Below are 24,032 nucleotides of genomic sequence, written 5' to 3' on the forward strand. Positions count from 1 at the left end.
CCAGCCTGCCGCGATGGGGCCGTCCCGGAGCGCTCCTGTGTTTAAACTTGCGGGGACGCGCCGGGGACGGCTGCGTTCAGAGGCGCGGGCTGCAGGTGAGCCGCAGCCAACAAGCGCTCGTTGCCGGTGTCTCAGGGAGAGCAGAGCGGCGCCCTCGCCCCGCTTTTCTCACCAAGCGCGGAAGATCGGCGGGGCTGCTGTGCCCGGTAAATGCTCTGCCGCTGGAAGGAGCGGAGAGGAGTTGTTCGAATCCGACAACAGGTCCGGCCAGGATTTGAGGGAGCAAAGTTTAGGCTTAACCTCTGTCAGGGCAATCATGACAGCTCCATCGGCGGCTGGGCTCCCGGGGAGCCGATGCACCGTGACTCCGGCGCGGTAGTTGCCTCCCGGCATCAGCGGGAGCTGGCTTTATCCTTGCGTCGGTGTACCCTGGTGTCGGGTGGAGGGACCCGCATCCCCCCTCCCATGGCTGTCCGGCGGGATGGTACCGCTGGCCGTCAGGAGGTTATCCTGTACAGGGGCACTTTATCCTTCCAGGGAGAGCCAGCCTGTGTGGTTGCAAGTGTCCGAAGGGGATAGCGCAGGTGTGGTGTGGGCAGTCTCGCAGCACACACCTGTGGGGATGGATGAGGGAGTCTTCCGTCCTTATGGGAAAGGCTGCATAAGAGGGGGCAAGAGGGAACCTGCAGGAGGTGGCTGCTGCGCTAGTGCGAGTTCGCAGGGTGGGTGCCCTGAGCCTGCCCTTCCCTCCGCTAGCCGGGGCGCCCGTGTCTCCCCCGTGTCCCCGGCGCGGGTGCGCTGTCAGGGGGGCGGGCGCGGCGGGGCCGCAGCTGTACAGCGGGGAGCCCACGGCGAGCGAGCGGGAGCGTCCGCAGGGAGGGACCGGCTGCCCTCGCCCTCCGCCGCCGGGAGGGACCGGCGAGGGCCGCGCCGGTGTGCTGAGCCTGATGCGTGGCACTTGTGGAGAGGGCGACGGAGCTTCTCGCGCTGTCACTCCGATCGTACGCGACCGAAATGGCACAGCAGGGGGTTTCACAAGTTTATAAACATGGCAGTATACTTTAGTAGTATCATTGCTCCGCTTGATTTAAAATGCAGAGTCCTTGGATGCATTTCATGGGAGGCAGTTAATTAATTAGCTTAATTTACTAGTAGTCTGGTTGCGATTATGAAACTCTGAAGTGAAATCAAATATCTAGAGAATTTAATGCATTCACAGGATCTCTTGGGAAGTTTTGGCTTTCAGCAGTATGAATGTGGTAGTGGGTTTTTCCATATGGGTATGTACACCCTTCCTTGTGTTCCTAAAAGATGGACTAGTCAGCAGGACTAAATTCTTTTGTTTGTTTTTGTAATGGATGCTCTAGCTGGAGATCTCTGTTATAAGCTTCTTGGGTACTGTGGCACATGGATGACTGAATGTTTCACTGAGATAGTCAAACAGCAAAAAAGTTGTAATACAAGAAATTCGAGAACTGCTCTGCCTGTGTCCCTATAAAAGCTGGTGGTATCCCCAGAGGACCTTGGACGTCTAGGTTCTGTAGAAAGATGGGGACTCCTCCAGCTGAACAAAGGAATCCTAAACAGTGTTTAAACCTCTTTTAGAAATGAAATGCTCATGACTTTTTTCCCCTCCTTCAAAGGCCATTTATGAAGTACCCCAACAGGCAGACAGGTCTTTCTGCCTGTGGAGAAGCCTGGCTCTCCAACTCCACATATAATCCTCACTCAGCATGCATTTTTAAGGAAGCCACCAGCACTCATTTTCCTGAGAAGGCTCTCATGGTGGTGAGCCAGGCAGTACAGCACTCTTTCCCATGTTAGAGAAGTTTGCTTGTTCTTTTAGTATCTCATGAGGCCATCAGGACAAAATATTGTTTTTCCTGAGTCTTTTGGAGCTGGAACTATAAAACACTGAAGAAAACATTCACTTCCTTTCCACAAGTCTTATCTGGCACTCAACTGTATGCGGATAACTTGAAGCCAGTGAATTAAAAGTATTGTATGTAGATGGTTGGAAATGTGTCATGATTGGAGGTGTTCTATAAATGTGCAGAGGGCAATTTTATATATCTCTGTTACTGTCTGGCTCTTAATTGTGTATTAGATGATGTCTGCAGATACAAGTCAAAGCCAGGACTGTTAACAGTGCCAGTAATTAGTTTAAAATGTGGGCTTACTTGAGTGTAGGAGTTGCCCTTTTTTAAATTTTTCTTTTCCTGCTAAGCTGATATACATGTTTAGGTCTTAGCACTCAGTTCCCTTGAGGAACATTAATGTCCTGGCATTGTATTAAGCCCATGTATTGCCAGACACATAATTTCTTGTCATTAGTCTCACAGCCAGACAAGGAATGTGTGCAGAGGCTGAGGTGGATAAGCACCTAGACAGAAATCTCATTTATCAGAAGGAGAATGGTCCTTTCAAGTGAAGGTGAAACAGGCAAGGGAATTTTGGGACTGTTGTATCTGGCGAAGAAATCCAGCAGCTCCTGCTCAACTGCTCTAACCAACAAATGGTGAATTGTAAACAAACCCTTTGTTCCCAAGCAGGAAGACAGTACTTCAGTGTGGCTAAGTGGATGTTGGAGCTCTGTCAATCTTTGCCATGCTGAGGCCCAGCAGATTCAGGTCATACCAATCCAGGAGACACAATATAAGCACTACTGGCATTTCCTTAAGACATGGGAGCTGTGGCTTTGACCCCACCTGGACTGGGAGGCCCTCGGTACCAGGTCATCTGCTTTCAGGCTGAGCAGATCATGCTGTTTGGTGGTTACATACACTGGCACTATCTCCTGGTGTGGTCAGGTTTTAAAATATGGTGGTTATAGCTACATTTTGTGGGAAGAGTCCTGTCAGTGTGTCAGGTATCCTTAGCAAGTGCTTACAAGGCCAGATGAATGTCTTGTTTCTGAATACCAGCCAGGGTTTGGCAGGGGCGGATGTCAGGCCACTTGCAGCAGAGCAGTTTTAGACTTGCACATGCAGCTTAGGCCCTTTCAAATGTGGCTGCCAGACACCTCCTGATAGTTAATACCTTCGGGATGAAGCAGCTAAGTAAGCAGCAGGGCTTGAGGGGGGCAGTCTGATTACAGTTTGAAATCCTGGTGCTTGTAATCTGTCCCAGTTTCTTTCCCTACTGAAAAGAAATGGACCTCATAAGTGGCAGGCTGGGTACATAGAGTTATCCAGTGCCAGGAGAGAAGGGTAGGTGATAACCTGCTGTGAAGTGATGGCTTGTCATAGTAGGAGAAAGAAAGGTTAAATCCTCCTCACAAAAGTCTTCAGACTCAGAGCAGTGACTAAAGACAGTATCCTGGTATCTGCAGCCTGACTATTCTCATTGCCTCTGAATCTTTAATTCTCTTGGCCCTCTGCAATCAGTTGTTGCCTTGTGAGCGTGTACAGTTTTACACAGAACTGTGCTGGGCCTCACTCTGTGTGCTAGGGTGTGAGAGCCCCCCCTCCACTTGCTGGGACTGCGGGGATTGGGGTGGCCCTCGCTCCCCGAGAGGGTACATGAGTTAAAGTGGGGGCAGAGAGGGAAGGAAGAGCGCCTGGGCCTTGTCCCTCTGGCTCTCGCGGCAGCAGCCCCCGTGTCCGGCGGGCTGTCCCCGTGTCCGGCGGGCTCTCCCCTCACCCGGCCGTGCTGAGCGGCGAAGGGGGGGCTGCTCCCGGCTGCCTCTCCCAGTCCGCAGCCCCGCGGCAGAAGAATACGATGCCGATCGCATCCTTTCCCTCAGCCCCCCGCCCTCTATAAATAACTCTGGCTGAGCTGACCTGTCAGATTCCCCCGGCAGAGCGGATCCCCTGACCCGGGCGGCCTGCAGTGGAAAGTCTGAATGCAAAACATACCGTAGTATAAATAGAGCGGCCGGGGAGCCCCGCCGGCAGGTCCCGGCGGCTCTGGGTGCTGCACCGGGCCCGGCTCCCGCTGTCCCCTGGGCGCTCCCGTCAGCACTGGGGGCTCCCCCCTGCTCCTAAATCGGCGTACACTTAAATGCCCCAGCGGTGAATGCTTTTCTCGCTGTCAGATGGAAGCATAATTCATTTTTGCTGTGGAGCAGATAGTTCCGAGTAGCGTTTTTAATTTCAGCTTGCCTTTCTAACCAGCAAAGATGAAAGAAATACAAAAAATGGGTAATTTCCTAAATGTAAAAATAATAACGAGATGACTGTCAAGCAAGAGATTCCAATTTCAAAAAGAGGTGAGAATGTTGCTACCTCTGAAGTCAAAATTAGATTCCAACCTGTGCCTACCTTGTGCAGGCAGCTGCTCCCTTGAAGGGATAGATGCTCCTTGGCTATGGTTTCAAGACATTATAATTTAAAGCAATGCTTGTAAACTAAATTGTGCATATATTATTTCTGGTTGTTTTACCTGTGAAACTTGAATATCTGGGGGTTTCTTGCAACAAACACCAGAAAATGCTGTCTGATGCTGCTGGTTCATCCTTGGCACAGTTGTTGGCCCTCAGTGCCCTTCGGGGCTCAGCCGACTCCAGGGGTGGTGGTGGCATGGCCTCGGCCCACAGCCAAGATTTTAAAGATTTTTTAAAGATTTTATTTCCATCCCACATGACCACTTGCTCTCTTCCTTCCCCATCCTGTGAGATGGGGAATAAAACAGAAAGAATGAGAAAGCTCATGGGTCAAGATAAAGGCTGGAAGATCCCTTTGTGATTACCGTCATGCACAAAACAGACTTGAGGGGAGTAAATTAGTTTATTACTGATTAATACATATTGACTGACTCAGATGTTGTGAAACAAAAACAAAAAATGAAGCCAGCCTTAAAATCCTTCAGGAAAACAGCTCTCACTTCCCAGACCTCTCAGCTTCCCTCCAGACTCCTCTCCTTCCCCCTTGTTATCGCCACAGGTGGCACTCAGTCCCTGCAGTGAGGCAATGAACAGCGCAGGGAAGGACTATGGTTCTCTTCTACTCCTTCATTCTTACTCATCCTCTGCTCCAGTGTGGATCCTCTGTGGGCTGCAGTCCTTGAGGGAGTATTGGCTCTACCATGGAGTATGTACTTCTCTGACCTTGGTGTGGGCACTGCTATTTCTCACTCTTTTCCTGCTTCTCTGCCTGTGTTGTGTGTTTGCCCTAACTTAAATACTTTTTCACGGAGGCACCACCAACTCGGTTAGTGGGCTCAGCTGTCCCATGGATCCAGGTGGGACTGGACATATCTGGCACACAGCAGCTCCTGCTCTCTTCTCAAGGAGGCCAAACTTGCCATCCCACCACTGCCATCAGCTTGCCACCTACATGGATGTCCATATAATTGGGATGGAAGTGTTGGCCAGGGTACTGACCAGAGTAACAGTGTTTCCTCTGTGGTTTTCTACTTCCCCTGCCCCTCATCCCCAAATCATGAAGAAATGGAAATAATCCAGCCATCCTTCCGTTCCTTTTCATAATTTCTGTCATTAGAGTGGAACCTTTGCATCATCTGCTTGTTTGGGTGCAACACAGTTTACAGTTCCCTGTGGTTTTCTGAGTTTCCAGCATAAGGTAGCTTTTTAGCACATTGACCTCTAGAAACTGAATAGAGTCTGAAAATCAGATACTGACAGCTGCTTTTGAGTGGTGAAGTTTGTGCTGTGATCGTTCAGGTGCTGCCCCTGGGGGACAGCTCCTCTAAGGCTATAGGAGAAAAGACTGTCAGGTTGCATCTCTGCAGGTGCTCCTGTAAGCTATTGCTCTTCCAGAATTCCAAGGCCAGCTTTTTCTTGCAAAATAAGTATTCTGTATATTGAACATTTAATTGATCTTCATCTAGTCCTTTAAGGGAAAAGAAGTGAGGGTGGAGTATCCTTTTTTTTAGGACTGCATTAGATTTCATCTACTCCAATTCATGTGCTGTAATTCAGGGAGATTCCAATATTCAGTGTATGGTGCTCTTGCTTTTGGACTGGTTAGTGACTGTCAAAGTCTGTATTTCCCTTCCACCCTTCCTAAAACATGTCATACTCAGTTCTGCCATATACTGAACCTGTGTTTTAGAAACTAATGTGCTAGAATCTTTCAGAACTGATTTGTTTGATGCCAGAGAGAGATTTCACTTGGCAGTGATTTAGCAGTAGTAGTAACTGCCCAGAGCAATTCCTTTTACTGTTCATCACCTCAAAAGAACTCCTAGTTTCAAAATAGACTATACTGTCACTCTAATATTATTGAAAATTTCTTGATAACATCAAAGATTCAGGAAGCATTTCCTAAGGAAGGAGATTCTCATTTTCCCCCTTTTTTGCCTCTGAGTCAAGCAGTGAGAAATTGCTTATGTGCTCCTTGCATTGTTCCTCTCACTAGTGATTTCAGAAAGCAGCCCGGTCTTTCTCTTAGAAATAAAACCTCTGGTAGGTAGCATTGAGGAGTTTTCCATCCCACATCTCTGAGTCCTGCAGCTCTGCATTCATGTACTAGTACAGCAGATAGCTGTAATACACAATCATGTTTTCTCCAGACTTCTGTGGGACAGTGGAGTGACATGGACATGTCTTCCATTGCTGCTGCTTTTGCCATCCAAGTTTTTACTAGGTAGATTATTTTGCCTGTGGTAAAGTTGTTGTCAAACCTGTGGCACCTGGAGATGATAGAAGCAGCACAGGCTATGTTTCTCAGGCTTTTCCCAGCCTCCTGCATTTTCACATCTCCAGGAAGAAACACAGATAGCTGAGCCCACCTTGCCTTAACAATCTTTCCTTTTTTGCCATGACACAGTATTGAGCGACAGATGGATACTTTATTGTTTGAAAAAGCTAGTTATGTGCATGTGCAAATATTGCCTAAATGGCTAATATATCTGAAAGAATATTAGGAACTGTAGAGTAAGTAGCTATCTTCTTTTTTTTTTTTTTTCTCTCATGTTGTCTTTTGATATGCAGCAACTGCGTAACAGAAGAATTAAGTAGTAAATGCCTTTTCGTAAGCTCTGTTTTGCTGTTTTGTCCCTGCTAAGCCATTTTAAGGGTGTTAGTTTAAATAATTTGTAGTGCATGTAGACAAGCCTGGAAAGGAAGTCTGAAATGATGATTGAATGTGTTTAGAAGTTGTTCACAAATCCTTTTCCCTGTAAAGTGAGAGATATGGAATAGTGTTGATGGCATGAGATGGTTTGGGAATCCAGATGGTTTCCATTTGCTTTTTCCTTATCATAGATAGGATTATTCTATGACTTTTGGAGTTTTCCAAAGAGAATGTGAATGGAAGGAAATCTGGCATCTGTTCTGGGCATGACAAATTGAATATTTCTAGCCATAAATGCAGCAGAATTTTAATTCTTTGATGAAATAATCAGTTTGTTATTGTCTCAGTGACTTAGATGGATGTTTTTATCCCATGAATCTTTATGTGATCTATAAAACTTTATCATAATATCAAAGTCATAATTAAATATATACATTAATGTAAGTGCCTTGTTAACCCACTTAATCTTGAGTTTTCTGTATTGGCTCATTTTGTTCATAAGTTCAGCAATATTGAATAGGTTTAATCTCTAGTCACCTCACCAGTTATTTCTGTCTCAGTGTCCAGGTAGTTTCAAAAAATATTCTTCCCTTTCTTTATTTTCTTTTACTGAAGCAAAGTGTTCAAAGATGAACATGTTTCTGAACAAGGTGGTATCCTACTGAAAAATGAATGAGTCACCTCTAAACTTTTTAGGTAGTAGGTTATTGACCTATGTGACATTGTGTAAACCCATTTTCATCTTTTGGAGGAGGTCAAATAAAAATCCAGCTATGCTGAACAGATAAGGCTTTGCTTTGACACTAAATCAAATCCTTTCCTTTGATTAATATTACTGTTGGTCTTATCTTTGGTCCAAGGGTTAGTATCTTTTAAAATCACAATTCAGAAAAAAGTCAGTAAAGTTAACATTATACATTCAAATTCTAGGTAGATGTTTATAGTTAAAGAATAATTATGCATTTTTAATGAAAAATTAATAAAAATGCATGAAAGATAAAGAGACAAATGGTTTAAAAAGATTCCTGCATTTTTTTAACTTGCATTTTAATTTACCATCTAGTTAATATAATTGAAAGCTTCTGATTTTAAATGGGTTAAGCAATTGCATAATCAGCAGTAGGCATTGCACAGAGGGTTAAACCTACTGGTGAGGCATTAACAAGAAAAAAAGGTATGTCCAATTATGAGCTCTAACTACTTTGTGTGGGGTGGGGATTCTGATGGGATTTCTGCATAGGCAGAGGTGACTGATACACTGAATGTGAGCCTCAGGACAGGCAGGATTTCCTTTTGCCCTTTCTAGTTTTCCAGGCTTGGAAGATTCTTTTAAGGGGAGGTTTTCCACTAGCAGTATCCCTCCACCCCCTCAAAATATTTTTGGGTTTTTTTCCAATATTTTTCATTGTCAGAAAGTAGGCCACTAAGATTTTTCTGGTTTTTTTTTTTTTTAATGGTTTTCAAATTTGCCTTTCTTATGCTAATGGCTCTTCTGCAGACATCTGCTCATTGAATTCCCAGCAAGGCAGGAACCTGAAGAGGGTACTGTGTTACTTACTCCCTGCTTGCTGGGTTGTGATTCTCAGCAGTGTGTAGCCAGAGGCTTGCCATTGCTGTTCAGCATGCTTAGCTCAATGCAATGAACATCTGGGTAGTCAGGAAAGAATTAGAACAGTCTCTCCGTGTGCTCAGAGAAACAGCAGAGCACTGTGGAAACTTCCATGAGTAATTTTTGCAAGCCGTGGCAACTTAAAGAAAACTAATAACCCCTAGAGCATGAATTCTGCATTAGCTAAAGAGTACTTTCCCCAGAACAGTTTCCCACTGCTTGTGGAAGTGGGCTGAATGGATGTTTGTGTTCTGGCACTGAGAAGGATCAGATAATGCTAACCATAGTCTATCCTTAAAATTACTGCCTTTCCTACACACTTCAGTTTTAAAAAAATCTTTGCTATCTTCCATATGTTTACTGAACCTTGCTCCTTTTATGAGGAGTGGCACCATCACACATCTTTGCCACCAGCTGTGAGTAATAAAGAAGAGAGAACTTAGAAATGTAGTAAGTTTTCCATCAGCTGTATTATTTCCTAATCTGAACATTCTTGAGAATTCAGCAAAGTTCCGTTGTAAATGTGGGAAGTATCCCCACAGCAGTTTTAAGTTTACATCAGTGAAATTATAAATAATTGTAAATATGTGCAATATATATCTAAGTATGTAAACAATTAGCATTTATGCCAAAACAGAATCATTATTCAGCAGCACTTCTTTTTAAAAATGAAGGGATGACAACATATTGGTATTTAAGAGTGATACTACTGTTCTCTAGTAATGATAAATATCCTTTATTCCCTGTTTTCTAATTCAGATTTTGAAGACTGATTTGTACTGACTGTATATATTGGCTAATGGTGTGTCTAATTCTTATTTATAATGAGATGGAGAACAGTTATTGGTATCACAGATGGAATCCATGAAAATCCTTTCTTTTCCACTTCCATCTTTTGCATGAGATGTGAAGCATAGATTACCTGTAATGGAGAATCAAGGTCAATAGTTTGCTTGTCAATATCTTTCTGATGTCTAAATAAAATATTTTTAGGGAGACCAACTATTAAATTATTTATGTTTATTTTGATATCAAATAGATGTTTTTCAAAGTGCCTTTATAATCTACTACATTGCCAGGACAGAACATCATATTCTTTCCTTGAAGAAGTAGATGAAATGAGAATAAACTCAGAACTCCAAATTGCCTGGCCGCAGTGCCTGTGTCTGAGTGGCCAGCTTACTTCCAGCTCCCTCAAAGCCTTCTGAAAGGGAACAATGAGTTATGAAAGAGGAGTTGCACAAGAGGCAGGCTCTCTTAACTGAGCATACACTGTAAAGATAGTAACTTGGGTGTTGGCAGCACCTCTGGCAGCACAGCATTTATCTGTCATGCCAGATGAAAGCAGATTTGGAAGTGCATGTTGGTGTGGCTCAGCTGGTTGCTCCTCTGGCCAAAATGCAGAGTGAGGTTGCCTTGTGCAGGAGGCGTCTGCAGTCACACTGGACAGCACAGCAGGCACGCACCAAAGGAGATCTCACTTGGTAGTGGCAGAGAAGGATTTCCCACATGCAGGAGAGTGGAGCACCACAGGTGTGCCTTTGGATTTGGTCTCAGCACACTTTCTGCTGTCCCACTCAAACTGAAGCTGGAGCAGCATAAGAACAGTGTTGTCACTGAATGTGGAGAGACATACCTGCATGTCACCTTGTCCCTTCTGAGCTTCTCCTGCACACCTCCTCAGTTACTCAGTTCCAAAATTGTTCCAGTGGCTCACAAAACAGCTAAAATTGTTGGGAGTCAAGAACTCCCAATTTTATGCAACAGAAATGAAGGAAAGAATATCACATAAATATTTGTAAATCTGAATTGGTGACTGATTTCTGGTGATGCCCAATTTGATTTTTGCAGTGCTGTTTCTCAAACTGGATTAAAAACAGCTTGAAAAGTCTATTGAACAGAAGTGATCAGTGGGTCTATATGGTAGTGTGAAAGGCAAAATATCACATTATTTTACACATTCCATCTTCTTCAACACAAATGAAACATCATTGACGCAGTGGCACTTTACTTATTTTAAGTGAAAATATACATCAGGAAGATTAAATGTGTTTCTGGTTTATGTTTCAAGCAAAAGAATCTGGCCTCTAGCACCAACCAAATACTTATTTTGGAAAGATATGCCCAGCTTTTTATGTTATCTCCCCTAGTGGGATACTCTGTATTTTGGATTGATTATTTTTATGGAAGAGAAAGGAGGTCTGATCGTCAAAATGAACTTCTAATGAATTATGTCAGCAATTTGTATTTTGTCTGAGGATATGGAATTCCCTGGGAGAAGTTACAAGATTACAGTGAACTTGAAGTATCAGGAAAATTGTGCATTTTATTGGCAAATAACAACTTTGTGATGATAATGTGCTTTTCTTGTTTTTTTTTTTTCCATTTTTTTTCCTGCCTTCTGTATGAAAAGGTGTTTGAGTTTTTTTTTCTTTTTTTTTTTTTCTGCTTTATTGGATAAGAAGGTTTTTTTTCCTTTCCCTCTCTAAATGGCACTATTTCCTTTTAGAATAACTATGACGCTACTGTTCTTCAATTTGTGTACACTAGAATTTGGGTTCTGCTTGTAAATACAGACAAAAGCTGCTTAATGTCCAGTTTCCTATGCTACCTTTACATTTATTCATCAGTGTCCATTTTAATTTGGCTCTCTAATTCCTCTTACACTGAAAATGAAATATTCTGCAAGTTTTTGCCTGTATGTGTTTTTAGCATGTGACTTTGTACCTCTGGAGGATTTATCTTACACTTTCTCTTTGTTACAATGACTATTGAAGTATGGTGTCATATTTTTGTGACAATAAAGTAGTCAAATGGAGGTGCATTACTGCCTCCTAGTATTCATGTAAAGAACTGATAAGAACTGAAAAGAAATGTAGGCCATTTTCAGCTTCTCTTACTCACTTCTAGGCCTTTGAATATTATGAGTTGATCAGAAAAGGCTGTAAGAATGAGTATGGTTAAATTTATATATATAGTGGTGTTTTGTGCTTAAACATTGACACTTCACATGTTCAGTTTTTGCTCTGTAGCCATACACGTGGGAACCATCCTCTTCCTCTAATGGCAAGAGGAAAGCTGTAATGGCTGGTGTGGTTATGTTAGTCCAGTATCTAGAGATTTAAGACCAGCATCATAAATGCAGATGAAATCACAAGAGCTGACAACTGAGCGCTGCTTCGACATTAGAAGAGGAACAGTATCAAGGATATGGAAAGAGCTGCAGATCGCTTTTGTAATCTTACATAATTATTGCTTGGCTGGATAGCAGATTCTTCAATGGCATTATGAGGACTTCTGAGGAACAATGGCATTATGAGGTGACCTGTTTACTGCCCCCTGACATTCTTTCTGCATTTCATGGTAGTACCTCCTTCCATTTCTTTCCATTACAAACACTAAATAATGCTTTGGTGTATGGCTTGCTCAAGATACATTAATGCTTCTTATCTAAGAGGTGTCTTCTACATTTCTGTGTAGAGAGCCATCATGCACAGAAGTTACTGACAGTAGGCAATTAGCCCTAATGATACTTCTTTATTGGGAGAACATCTGTTAGTTCTGTGGTGACAACAGCAGGAGATATTTTTGTCGAGTGCTTATACCATGATTCAGGCTGTTTTATAGACTAGTAACTTAGATACTTTTAGTATCTAAAAGGAAAGTTGCATACTGCCATAGGCTTTTCACCCATAAATCTTAATGTAATCTGTCATTTCTCTGCTTTAATATGACAGGCGTGTTATTGAAATGACAGCCATGAGATCAGATTCTTTCCACGTCTTGCAGAAAATAAGCTCTGAATTTTGGTCTAATGAATTCTTAGTCTTTTTGCAGTCAGATGGAACTACACACTCTTTTTCATCTTACTTTTTTCCTCCCTCTGTGGTTCCAGAAAATAAACTGAGCAGTCTGATCCAGCAGTCCTAGATAAACCTAGAATTTTTTAAAAATGCACAGTGAAATTAGCTCAGAATTTCTTTTTAGTCTATTTCCTTTATTGCAGTCACTACTGAAAGAATGCCACTCAGGTAAGCAGAGGTTAATGTAATTTCGTTAGGGACAAAACTTCTTAGCTGTCAGAAGAAGTTATCTGATGTTTTTAGGCATCCTCTCTTCTGACTATATTCTTGTTAAATAGAAAGCCTGTTTGTATTAGAAGCAAATTACTTGTTGCCTTAAAAAACAACACCAACATTTCCTAACTGTAGTGCACACAGTATTTAATTACGAAAAATATTTCTTAGATTGAGTTTTCTAATAGCAGTGGTTGGAAGACAACTTCAACCAGTTCTTCAAGTACTGAGAATATGTTTTAGTCTAGTGCTATAGATTTTTGGCTAAATCTATTTTATTTTGAAATCTTTAGCATTTAGGGTTGATTTATTTCAGTGGGCCCTCAGGGATCCTGCTTTTAAGTCTTCTTGTCCTGTCCTTGGAAGGGGAGATGTATAAGTATCTGCCAGATACCTCAGTCTTAGAGACTTAGAGAATGAGTCAGAGAAACTATTAGCTACACAGAAAGTTGGGGGAGACTGATTTCTTCTCTCAGCCACTAATCTAGAAGCTTGAAGTGATCCAAGGAATAAGCATTTTGCACCCCTGTTTCCTTCCATAGGCCCATTTTTATCTGACAATTCCATTACTTATGTCTTTAGTCTATTATTTGTTCATCTCTTCCATTATTCATTAGAACTGAGAGAAGAGAGCACGTCTGCAGTTTATGCAGATACCATTGTCATACTAGAGCACTTCAAGCTGGTGCATGTATTCTTTGTGTATTGCAATATTTGGTGGCAAGAGGAAGAGAAATACTGTCAGGGAATATACAAACAGTAGGTCTAATGCATTCCTGTTTATCTATAGGATACTTTACAAAATTCTCATTGTTGATATCAGAACCAGCAACACTATCTCTAGTTTTAGTTCATATTAATCAGAGAAATTGACAGAAAAAACCTAATGTAGATGTTCAGTTGATGGAAAATGGTAATATTGGGAAACTGGGAAAATTAATTTATGCTTGCATAGTCACTGATGATGATTTAAACAGGTGTATTGTTTTTCCTATAGAAGGGAAAAATACAACATACTGTTTAGTTGCCTACAAATAATTACTTTGCTGTTCTACAGAACAAGCAATTCGTGGTGCTTAAAGAAGCATGTCTTTAACAATACAGCATTCTTTTCTTGAGCAGACACTGAAAGCAAATTTGGATACAACAGCCCATTTTAAAATCTGTGGCAGTGAGTTGTCAGTACAAAGATTGAGATTTATTGCTTTTGGGACTGGACAAGAAAGAAAATCACAGAATCACAGAATTTCTAGGTTGGAAGAGACCTTTAAGATCATCGAGTCCAACCCACGCTCCAACACCTCAACTAGAACACGGCACCAAGCGCCACATCCAGTCTTTTTTAAAACACATTGAGGGATGGTGACTCCACCACCTCCCTGGGTGGATGATTCCAGTATTTGACCACTCTTTCTGTGAAAAACTTCCTCCTTAATACTTTGTTTGATGTTCTTATTTAGTATTGAATATTTATATAAAGTAAGTAGTATTTAAAATGCTAGTAGACTTTAGAAAACATTTCTCACAGAAACAGAGGATCACCAGAAGCTCACTGTTTTAATTGGCACACATTTAATGTTTCTGCTAGGTTGACTCTAAGGTTTATGTATGACAATTGTGGTAACTGCTGTCAGTTAAACACTTGTGCTTGAGATTATTAAGATCTCATGTACCTCCAGGATAATCAATGTCATCCCCTCTTCACAAAAAGAGTAAAAAAGTGATGATGGATACTATTTCTGAATGTTTTTTCAAATATTTGAGAACAAAAATTTTGTTCTCTTCTTGCTAAGTTTTTAATCCTATGATAAACTCTTTGTGGAGTCACAGGTCAGAATTTACTTTGTGTTACACTGGCTAGAGTTGGACATTTCTGCTTGGGACTTGCAAGAAGTGCATCTTGGTTGGGAGTAATTTCTCTTGGAAAATGAGCTGGATCTAAAATTTGTTAGTCTTGAAGAAACTAAGAATCAGCTCCTGAGTGCCTTGATCACTGAACTGTGTAGTGATGGTCTTGCTCCTTACTGTCTGGCCCAGGAGAACCAGGTTCATTTTAAGAGAATATCATAATTTCAAGGCATGGCATGCTCTGATTCAAGAGGAGTCTGTGTTCATGTGGTTGTAATAGTCTGCTCGGTTGTAGATCTAATTTTTTAACTGCTTCAGGCCAAAGAGGGTATTGAACTCAGTTGCCCCCTTTCCTATGGGAGCACTGCGTCTACTGCATTGTTGTCTGTGCTTTCAGAAGTAATTACGGCAGTGTTTTGGGAGGTCTGTGTTCATAGCAGAGTTGCATTATTCCTCTGTTACCTGTGTTCAGAACTCACAAGGGGGCCTAATAAAGACTGTGGAATCCCAGGTTTTGGAATTCAGGGCTGCCTGGTATGAGTACAGCAGCTAAAGCTTCTGGATTCCAGCATTACCAGAAGCAAACCATCAGGCAGAAGTGAAGACTTTAATATGACAAGGTAGGCAAGTGTAGACTGCAGGAAGTCAAGCAGGTATTTTCTGAATGTTACATGGGTTGAAGTTCCTAATATTCACCTAAATCCTTGACTTTATCTGAATGTTTTAGATGTCCCTTGTGGACAAGGGCATTAATTAAGCTGAGGTATCCTGAAGTCTTGGTTTAAAACATTTTCTGCTTCTGAATAAGCTGCTGATTAAGAAAAAACAATTCTGACAACCAGTTAACTCTCTGCAATATTATTTATATTCTTGTGTTGTGGGAAATGAGGATCAGATTACAGACCTTGTCATCTCACCGAGACTGTTTCAACACACACTCTTTATTCTCATCCTGAGCTGGCTGTTTCAGATTTTCAGATAAATCCAGCATCTTTAGGTTTACCATACTTCTTGCTAGGTAAATCTAGTAATAGGACTGTGTTGAGACTGAATCACTGGAATAGGAGGAGGACTATCAAGTGAGATACTACTAGCAGCTCACACGATACCAATACCATATGTCAGTGTTAATGTCTTGGAACAGTGGAAGCAGGAAAAGAAGTCAAATGGGACAGACACTGCACTGGATGAATCTCGAAGTGGTCAGATGATGTGGTGCTTAGCAGTGCCAGAAAAGACACATACAACTTCACAAATGCAGTTTTCTTGGCTTTTGCTGTCTGTCAAGGTCTTGCAGTGTCAGTAACCAGGGGTTTCAGGAATAGTTGATAATTCTATTATTAGTAAGGAAAATTTCCTTCCAAATAGTCTTTATGCCATGCTGGAACAGGAGACATTGTAGAATGATGGAAAATGATTCTGCAAATCCTCCTTGTGCCTAAGGTCTTCTCATTCAGGGCAGTAAATGGGACTGAGGGTTGGGGTGGTACAAATCCAGTCTCTTTGCAGCAATTCCTAAAGAAATAGTTCAGCTTTGGTTTGTGCCAGTTAGTCTGATGACCTGCTCTTTACAGAAAGGCACGTTCAGCAGAGCCAGCCAAAGGGATAACCCACAGAGACTGGCATTTACAAGACTAATATTATTTATGTTGTAGACTTCAGTCTCTTGAGGTTCTTCAGGGAGAGGCTGTCAGGGTAATGGATGCCTTTACTCTTGTGCCCTGACACAACCAACTTTGATGTGATGGATCTTGCTGACAAAGAGGATAAACTATTAGTCATCCTTTGGGAAGACACTGTCTGCAATGAATAAACCTATCATCCAGGTTGACATTATCACAGGGAAGATTTTATTTTTTGGTCAATTTCAAATAAAGAGGCATTGACTTTGTAACCATTTCAATCTTGCTATTTAACATTAATTTGGAGTTTTGTTTCTGTTTCTGTTTAAAACCAATGACATTTCTCCAATATATGTGATCATAGTATTAATGGAGTTAGGTTTAAAAAATATAAAATGCATGTTAGGTTTTGCAGGGGTTTGAATTTTTGTACTTTGTGCAGCTCAGTTGAATTCAGAAAATTGTTTTTCTCTATTCTTTTGCATTCTACTCAAGAACAGAAAATGTGATTTGCAAACTACAGAATACTGTGTTAAGTTATAATTATATAAAGTACTTAAAAAATCAGACATAATTTCTGTGCAAATAAGTCTTCTATTGTCACTTAAAGATTATAATAGCATGTTGATTCTTTAATAAAAGAAACAAGAACATGGAGCTCTTGAATACTTAGTAATGGGTTGTTTGAAATTATAAAATAATCAATATTTTGCCTTATTCCTTAAGTTTATTATATATTTTGCATTTTTTTCAGATGAAATGCCTAGCCAACATCCAGTTCATCAGAAATGTTTAGAAATTTCAAATATTGAGTAAAATTTAATAAGTCATATAGATTGCTCTAGATTGTCAGCCAGAGAGAAAATGTAGAGACAACTTGTCTTTAAGAATCTATTAGCTGTATACAGCATATATTTAAATCATGTAGCTGTGTAATAGGGATGGAGGACTGCTGTTGGAAACATAGGCATTACTGATGGTCCCCAGCATGATAAAACTGCATTTTGTTTTTCAGGTCTTAGGAACAGATGAGGATAATATGGGGGATGGTTGCTCTCAGAAACTGGCTTCTGCCAAGTTCCTTCGACTTTTGCTCCTGATACTGATTCCATGCATCTGTGCCCTTATCCTTTTGCTGGTGATCCTGCTTACCTTTGTAGGTGAGTACTTTTTTGATTAAGGAGACCCTTTTTTAATAAAATAAACTAAAACTAAGACCACATTCTCAAGTGCTAATATAACTGTGGACATTAGACATATATCTTAGCACACCTACCTAAAAAACGAATCTACCTAGTAACTCTTTGTTGCAGAGAAATAAATCTGCTATTTACATTCATATCCTTAAAACATAATTAAAGTATCAATGAGGAAACCTCTTCTAGTTTTCTCAAAGTAGATTTTTGAGAAACACATTATCTTGAATGTGTAGATAATTTTCAGCAGCCATTATACAAGTACAAAAGATACTTTTGTTTTCATTTTGGATCACTATTAGTGGAATGGAATATACATCCGTTGATGTCACACATTCATATGCAAACCTGGTTCTTATTTTCAGGTGAAATTTAATTTATAAATAGCCACAAATTTTTCTGAACTGCATATAAAATATTACTGTTTGAATAAGGAAAATTATGTTCATTTCTTCTACATACAAAATATGTATCTATGCAGAACCCCAAATATGATTTGTGGTAACTAGTTCAAGGTATTCATAGACTTCATAATGGCTTAGTTGGTTAAATAATTTTGTGTATATATTTTTCATAATTAAAAACTGCTAATTTATTAGCATAATTTTTAAAAAAAGTCTTCCCTTTGTTAGTTTTAGAAAAGCTGACATATTAAACTTTTTCAAGTACAAAATAAAAAGGACAGTCAAACTAGGTTAAAGCATATTTTTCAGGAAAAAAAAGTTTAAAAAATTTGCTTTCAGTGCTAAGTGTTTTTGGGGTTTTTAAATTTTTCTTTTTGTTAGAACATTTCTAATTGAACTTCCTTAGGTACTTCAGAAGCACATCTGAAAGAGGTGGGGTATTGTATCCAGTATCCAGACATATAGATATAAATCTATATTCCTGTTTTGAACACTCCAATTTCACATCAAACAGTCAAACAGCCAGCATAGGAAGAAAGTAAACGTTTCAAAAGTACTGTAAAAATCAGAACAACTTAAATCTGTTTTCTCCATTCAGTCTGTAAAGGATATGCAAACGACGTTGTAGGCCTGTTCTTTTCATTTAGTTCAAGTTCAGGAAGTAAGAAAACCCCCAAAGCTAGTGAATGTTATGATTGACAGGTAAGTCTTGGGTTGTATCTCTGAACTGAGAGCAGTCTGAAATGGATTAAGATCAAGTAAGTCTTGCAATTAGGAAATATGAAGCTGTTAAATTTGTTATCCTTATGTTTAGCATTCCATTTGTTTCTTTCGTATCCTCTGCCCTAGATTTTCATTCTTTGGTGAGAAAGCAGATAAAAAGGCAGGTGTATTTACATCAGTTCTACTCAATCTTTTCCTCAGGCATGGATCAACCTGTGATTAAAATGTATGAAATCCTCTGGGAAATGGGGCCTGTTCTGATCCTACTTATGTAGCAGAAATCGTGACTGTTTCCTCTTAAGTCAATGTCATTACTGTAGGGTAAAGAATAAGGCTTGGTGTTATAACCCAAGTCTAAAACTGGCCAAGGTCCCTTCAGAAGCAGCTTTTGAATTAACATTTTATAATTTACTATTCTTCTCAGCAGCTTTCATTTTCTATGCATTGATAGCCTAGAAGCAAATATATTTGATGACCAGAATTAGGTGAACTAATGATGTGGATATTTAAAGTGTGTGTAATAAAATATAGTCTGTTATAGAAACTAACAATACACTATATCCAGAATAGTACTTCATATTTATTTCAGGTCAATAATAACTAAATTCTAATACTGATATGGAGTCTTACTGTGTAAGAAATAAATTGATAGTATTGAGTGGCTAATAGAAATTATTTGATGGGAGGGAGGTTGTGGGGGATGGGTGAAAGGAAAGGGAGGAAGAAGGAAAGAAAGAAGGAGGGAAAGAAGGAAGGAAAGAAAGAAAGAAAAAGAAAGAGAGAAAGAAAGAAAGGAAAAGAAAGATTACTGCAGCTTAACTGACATGCAATAGTTTGGTATACTTTGGAATCTTCATAGTATCAGTATTGTGCCCATTTCTCTAGAGTGCAGTCACCCTGCAGGAGAAATCTCAGTTCATATGTACTGGCCAGCTCTACTAGTGAAGCAGTGCTTTATTTCCTTTGCAGCTTCCTCATCAGTTACCCATACGTTGTTACTGCTTTGCTCTGTTTCATTAGCTTTTAAACAGACTTGGTCTCTTTGAGCTTTCCTGCTCTGAAGAGCTAGAAATCTTTCACAGTTTACACTGCCAGAATCTGAATTTACGAGCTTGAACAGTGTGACTATTTCTTAAATCTCTTAACTGTCCATTTTTAACTAAACTGTCAATTTTTTAAAATCTGTCATATTCAAGCAAAATATTAATTCCCCAAAGTGAACAGCAACTGGAAATTATCATTAAAACTGCTTGAAAGCATTGCTTTGAAATGAATGGGTCTGGTCCCAGTAGCTCTCTTTTGTACCAAGCACAATAAAGGCCAGCATACTTCATGTTTCTGTCATCTGGATGTGCCCAGCTGTAGCTGGAGACACAATTTGAAAATGGTTATAACTCTTTCTCAACTAATTAACTATCTGGCTTATGATTTACCATCTACAGCTCTGCATGAACCCAAGTCTGAAGAATAGTTGGATATAGTGTGCCTGTATACATGACTAAAATGCACATTCTGCATGTCTGTTAGCAAACATTGATACAGAGTAACTAATTTCACTGAAGAGATTAAGAAAGAACTGATTGTTTTAAAGCATCACTCTGTTTTCTTAGGTATCTTGACATTTAAATACAGATGCTATAAAAACATATCCAGTAAACTTAATTTCAGATTTAAGATATACAATAGTGTTTTAAGGGGAAGGGTGGAGGGAAGGATGAAAATTAAAGTGACTGGGAGCCCAGCACAGAGAGATTCTGCAGCCTGGAATAAAGTGCCTAAATTCTCTATGGTGCACTGGTGAAAGGACAGGATAGGAGGAGAATGTGGGAGAAGAAAGAAGGGACTCAGGAAGGTGACCTAAAAATCTTACAAACTGAGTGGAAATAGAGTTGTCATCAAGAGCTAGCAAGTGGGGAATGCCACGGGCCTACTCCTGCCTCCCTCAAGGGCATATGCACCTCAGCCAGGCTGTTGCTATTTTGGAGGGAAAAAAGCTTAAAAAGAATTTTAATACTGCTCATTATCAGTGGAGATGATACAATGAGGAAGTCCTTTTGTGTCGAAGAGGTTCATTGTGTGGCTCCCCCTGTTAAGAGGAGTTATCACTAGGAAACTGTAAAAAGAGAACAAAAAATGCTTTTGTTGGAAAGATGAGTTGAAGAAGCAAACAAGCATTTGGGGATCTCAGTGAAAGAAGTAAATGACCTCATGGCATTGATAAACATAGTTATTTTTTGTTGTTCCAGAAAAAGAATGAAATAAGTCTGGGTGAGAAGAGGATAGAATCCAGTGGGTAGCCTCAATATTTTGTTTCTCCGTATTTATTTGACCACGGTATTAAACCAAAGGGGGTTTTCAAACATTTTTCAAAAGTTTACCTGTCTTGTAATGTATTGCCTCTTATTCTGCTGAGTGATATATAAATAGCTAATCATTTTAACTTTAATTTTAAAGCAGTATTAATAGCTCTTCAGGACCCATGTTTTACAGCCTTTTTCTATTTTTTATGCTGAGTGGAAGAGAAGAGATGAGTCTAGGGAGGAGGAGAGAGTATGTGAAAAAATACCTTAAGCTATTCTTGAATTATGGAAAAATACTATGCACTTTCCCAAAGGAGTTCAAAAAGCTTATTTTAACTTTTTGAAAACTGCAAAAAAAACCTGGTAAAGTTTGAAACTTGAAACTAAGTAGGCTTCTGAATTCTAGTGATGCAATGCTTTGTTTGAACACAAATATCTGGCATCCAAATAAAGCCACATTTTCTGAGCACAACCACTCACTCTTCCTTAGACTTTAGCAAATCATATTAATACTAGTCCCTATTTGTGTTTGATTTGACAGAGGACTCAAAAAAAGTGCTGCTTAAATCATTTGCAGGTGGGAGACTTCTAGTTGCTTCTGTAAAGTACTCCCAGTAAATTCCTCCAAACCCCGGTGATATATGCACATCTGCTGATGGAAAACCAGAAACCCTAACATTTATACATACATATGTATATATGTATGTATGTATGTATGTATGTATGTATGTATGTATGTATGTATGTATGTATGTATTAAGTTCCCCTGGGTTTGTCCAGTAGAAGTTAGACATAAAGTTTTACTCACAGTTAGTGACACTGGAGTCAAAACAATCCAGCCTGGATAAATGATGATATGATAAATCTCAAATGGTAACTGTTTAATTGAAACTCACTATATTTCAGAAATTTCACCAGTTTTTCTTGCTGTTTGCATTTGCTATAGTTAAAGGTTGCTCAGTAAAAAAGAAAATGCTGACATTGACCCTTCTCAGCAATTCCAGTGCTCTTTTTTCCCTTACCTATAAAGCTTTCCAACCCAAAGTCACTTAAGTTGGATTCTTCTGGCATTTTCAGTTACTTGTAGCTGTGATTAATAAAGCATTTCTGCCTGCCCAGTCCTTGAATTTGAGACCAGTGAATTGATTTATTCTAGCAGCAGAGTGCATGGAGAAGTGAGAAGAGGAATTCAATAATGGGAATGGGCTCAGGATACCCTCTTGGGCTCTGTGTGGTGCCTGGAGCTGGCAGAGGGGTGGGTTTGTCTAGGGACAGAGCCGAGGGCAGGGGGGGTGAACAAGGCCTAACTGAGAGGTGATAGTGCAACCAGCCATTTTGGTAAATGCAATTACCAAAATGAAAATTAAGTCCAGGAGAGATGCTAGTGGCTGTTCTGTGGACTTAGGAGTCATGGAACCATAGAAAGATCATCTAATTCCAACCCCCCTGCCATTTGGGGTTCATCTGTACCAAGCAGCTAATGAAGGATCAAATGGATATGAAGAAAAGTTACAAAAATTATCAGTTGTTGCCAAGGTACTTGGTACATTTGGGAGACTTTATGTTTTGATGATTCCTTTAATTTTTTTTTTATAATCAAGTCTAGATGCACTGTGTCTATTATGATTGTTGAGCTTTTTTACCCGTCAGTGGCAAAAATTACTTTTGCTATTTACAAAAAATTTCTTATATTGTAATACAGAGTGGTTCTTCTCTTCTAGCATTAAATATGACTCTAATGTATTTGGTTAAAGAATTTGAGATAATATTTGTATTTTTTATTATAGATAAATAAGTTATATGTTCTACACATGTTTAAGATGTCTTCTTAATTATTTTGATTACTCGGTTAAAAATCAGTTATCTTACTGTGTAGTTTAAATTCCCAATTCTTGTGGAATACATCTACTTGCTGTTTTGATTTGTGAATTATAATTACTTGCAACTATTCAACACATACAACTAAGAAAAGTCTGTTTTTTTCCCTAATACAATAAGTGATTGAAAAATAAAGCCAGCAAGTGACAAAATTTTAGACAATAACTGTACATTTAAAATCCATCATCAGAGAAGAATGACAACTCAGGGCCCAATATTTAGCAGTGGTAATTGAAGACCATAATCTTATATAGAGAAAAAAGTACCTCTTTCCATTTTACAAATTAGTGAATATGGAATATGTTAAAAATGTATTGATTCCCTTAAAGCTGCAGAATTGGATTTCTGAACAGTAGCACTGTGAAAACAAAGAGACAATGCAATTTAAAAGGAGTGAAAAATAGCATTGTCCATCTTGTTAACATTATGATAGAATGAATGCATGTTGAAACTCCTTGAAATTGCACTCTGTAGTTTTAAACATATAAGTATTTGGTGACATACTATAAATACGATTAAAATATTTTAAGCTCATGGAAGCATTTGTTTTTCTATTTATCCTACAGCAACCATGTTTTATGTGCTCCTGTCATTTTGTTGCCAGATGGAATTCTTAAATTTGTCTTTAATTTTGATATTAAGATACTTTTAAAATCTGCGTCATCTTATTTAGTATTAACTTTGCAAAACAAATTGGTAACGCTCTTCCAGGTGATGGTAATTTTCGTGTTTTTTTTCCTTTATTGCAGGAGTGTTAGAAAAAACATGCTTTTATTCAAATGGAAGTGAGGGCCTCACAGTTAATGGTGACTTTGAAACATCTCCTGATCTTTTGCCAAATATGGTTGAAAATAGTTCCGAGACTGATCCCACAGTGGATCTCAGCACACAGCCCTCTTCTTGGACCACCACGCCTTTATCCCACATTGACCAAATGAACAAGAACTCAAATATATTTAGAGAGTCTTTCCAGGAAAATTCCTTTGGTCCCCCAACTCAAGCCACAGTGCTCAGTCATCAACCTGCCTCTGAAGCTGCTTTGGCAGAGGGCTCTGAAGACAACACCCAGCTCTTTTCCACTGCAGAGATGATGTTGTGGTCTACAGATGCTTCTTTTAACAACACAGAGAGGATGACCACTCTGCCAGTATTAAGTCCTACCCGTCCATCTGCGTCACAAAAAATGGATCAGAAAAAAAGTAAGTTTATATTTTATTTGGCTCCGTGGTTCTGACCCAAAAACTACAGAGCATACTATTGGCATGCTCCCCTATGTGTTTCTGTGAGGTCTAAGGAATGTGTGCCCCTTTCCATAATTTATTTTATTGTGTACATTCCATCTTGCAATCAATTGGTTTCTTATCAGAACATTTGTTCAACCTGTTAAAGAAGATGCTGT

At 39.7% G+C, this 24,032-nt stretch overlaps 1 protein-coding gene across 2 annotated transcripts in view; it reads left to right on the forward strand.

The window, feature by feature from the left end:
* The window catches only part of CORIN (corin, serine peptidase), a 120,147-nt gene that overhangs the window by 1,242 nt on the left and 94,873 nt on the right, over positions 1–24,032 (forward strand). For both annotated transcript variants that reach the window (XM_050973539.1, XM_009101459.4), the window contains exons 2-3: positions 17,148–17,292; positions 23,383–23,832. In XM_050973539.1, coding sequence (XP_050829496.1) covers positions 17,148–17,292; positions 23,383–23,832 — 595 coding nt within the window. The remainder of the gene's footprint in view (positions 1–17,147; positions 17,293–23,382; positions 23,833–24,032) is intronic.

This window comes from Serinus canaria, chromosome 4, assembly GCF_022539315.1.
Source record: "Serinus canaria isolate serCan28SL12 chromosome 4, serCan2020, whole genome shotgun sequence".
NCBI classification, from domain to species: domain Eukaryota; kingdom Metazoa; phylum Chordata; class Aves; order Passeriformes; family Fringillidae; genus Serinus; species Serinus canaria.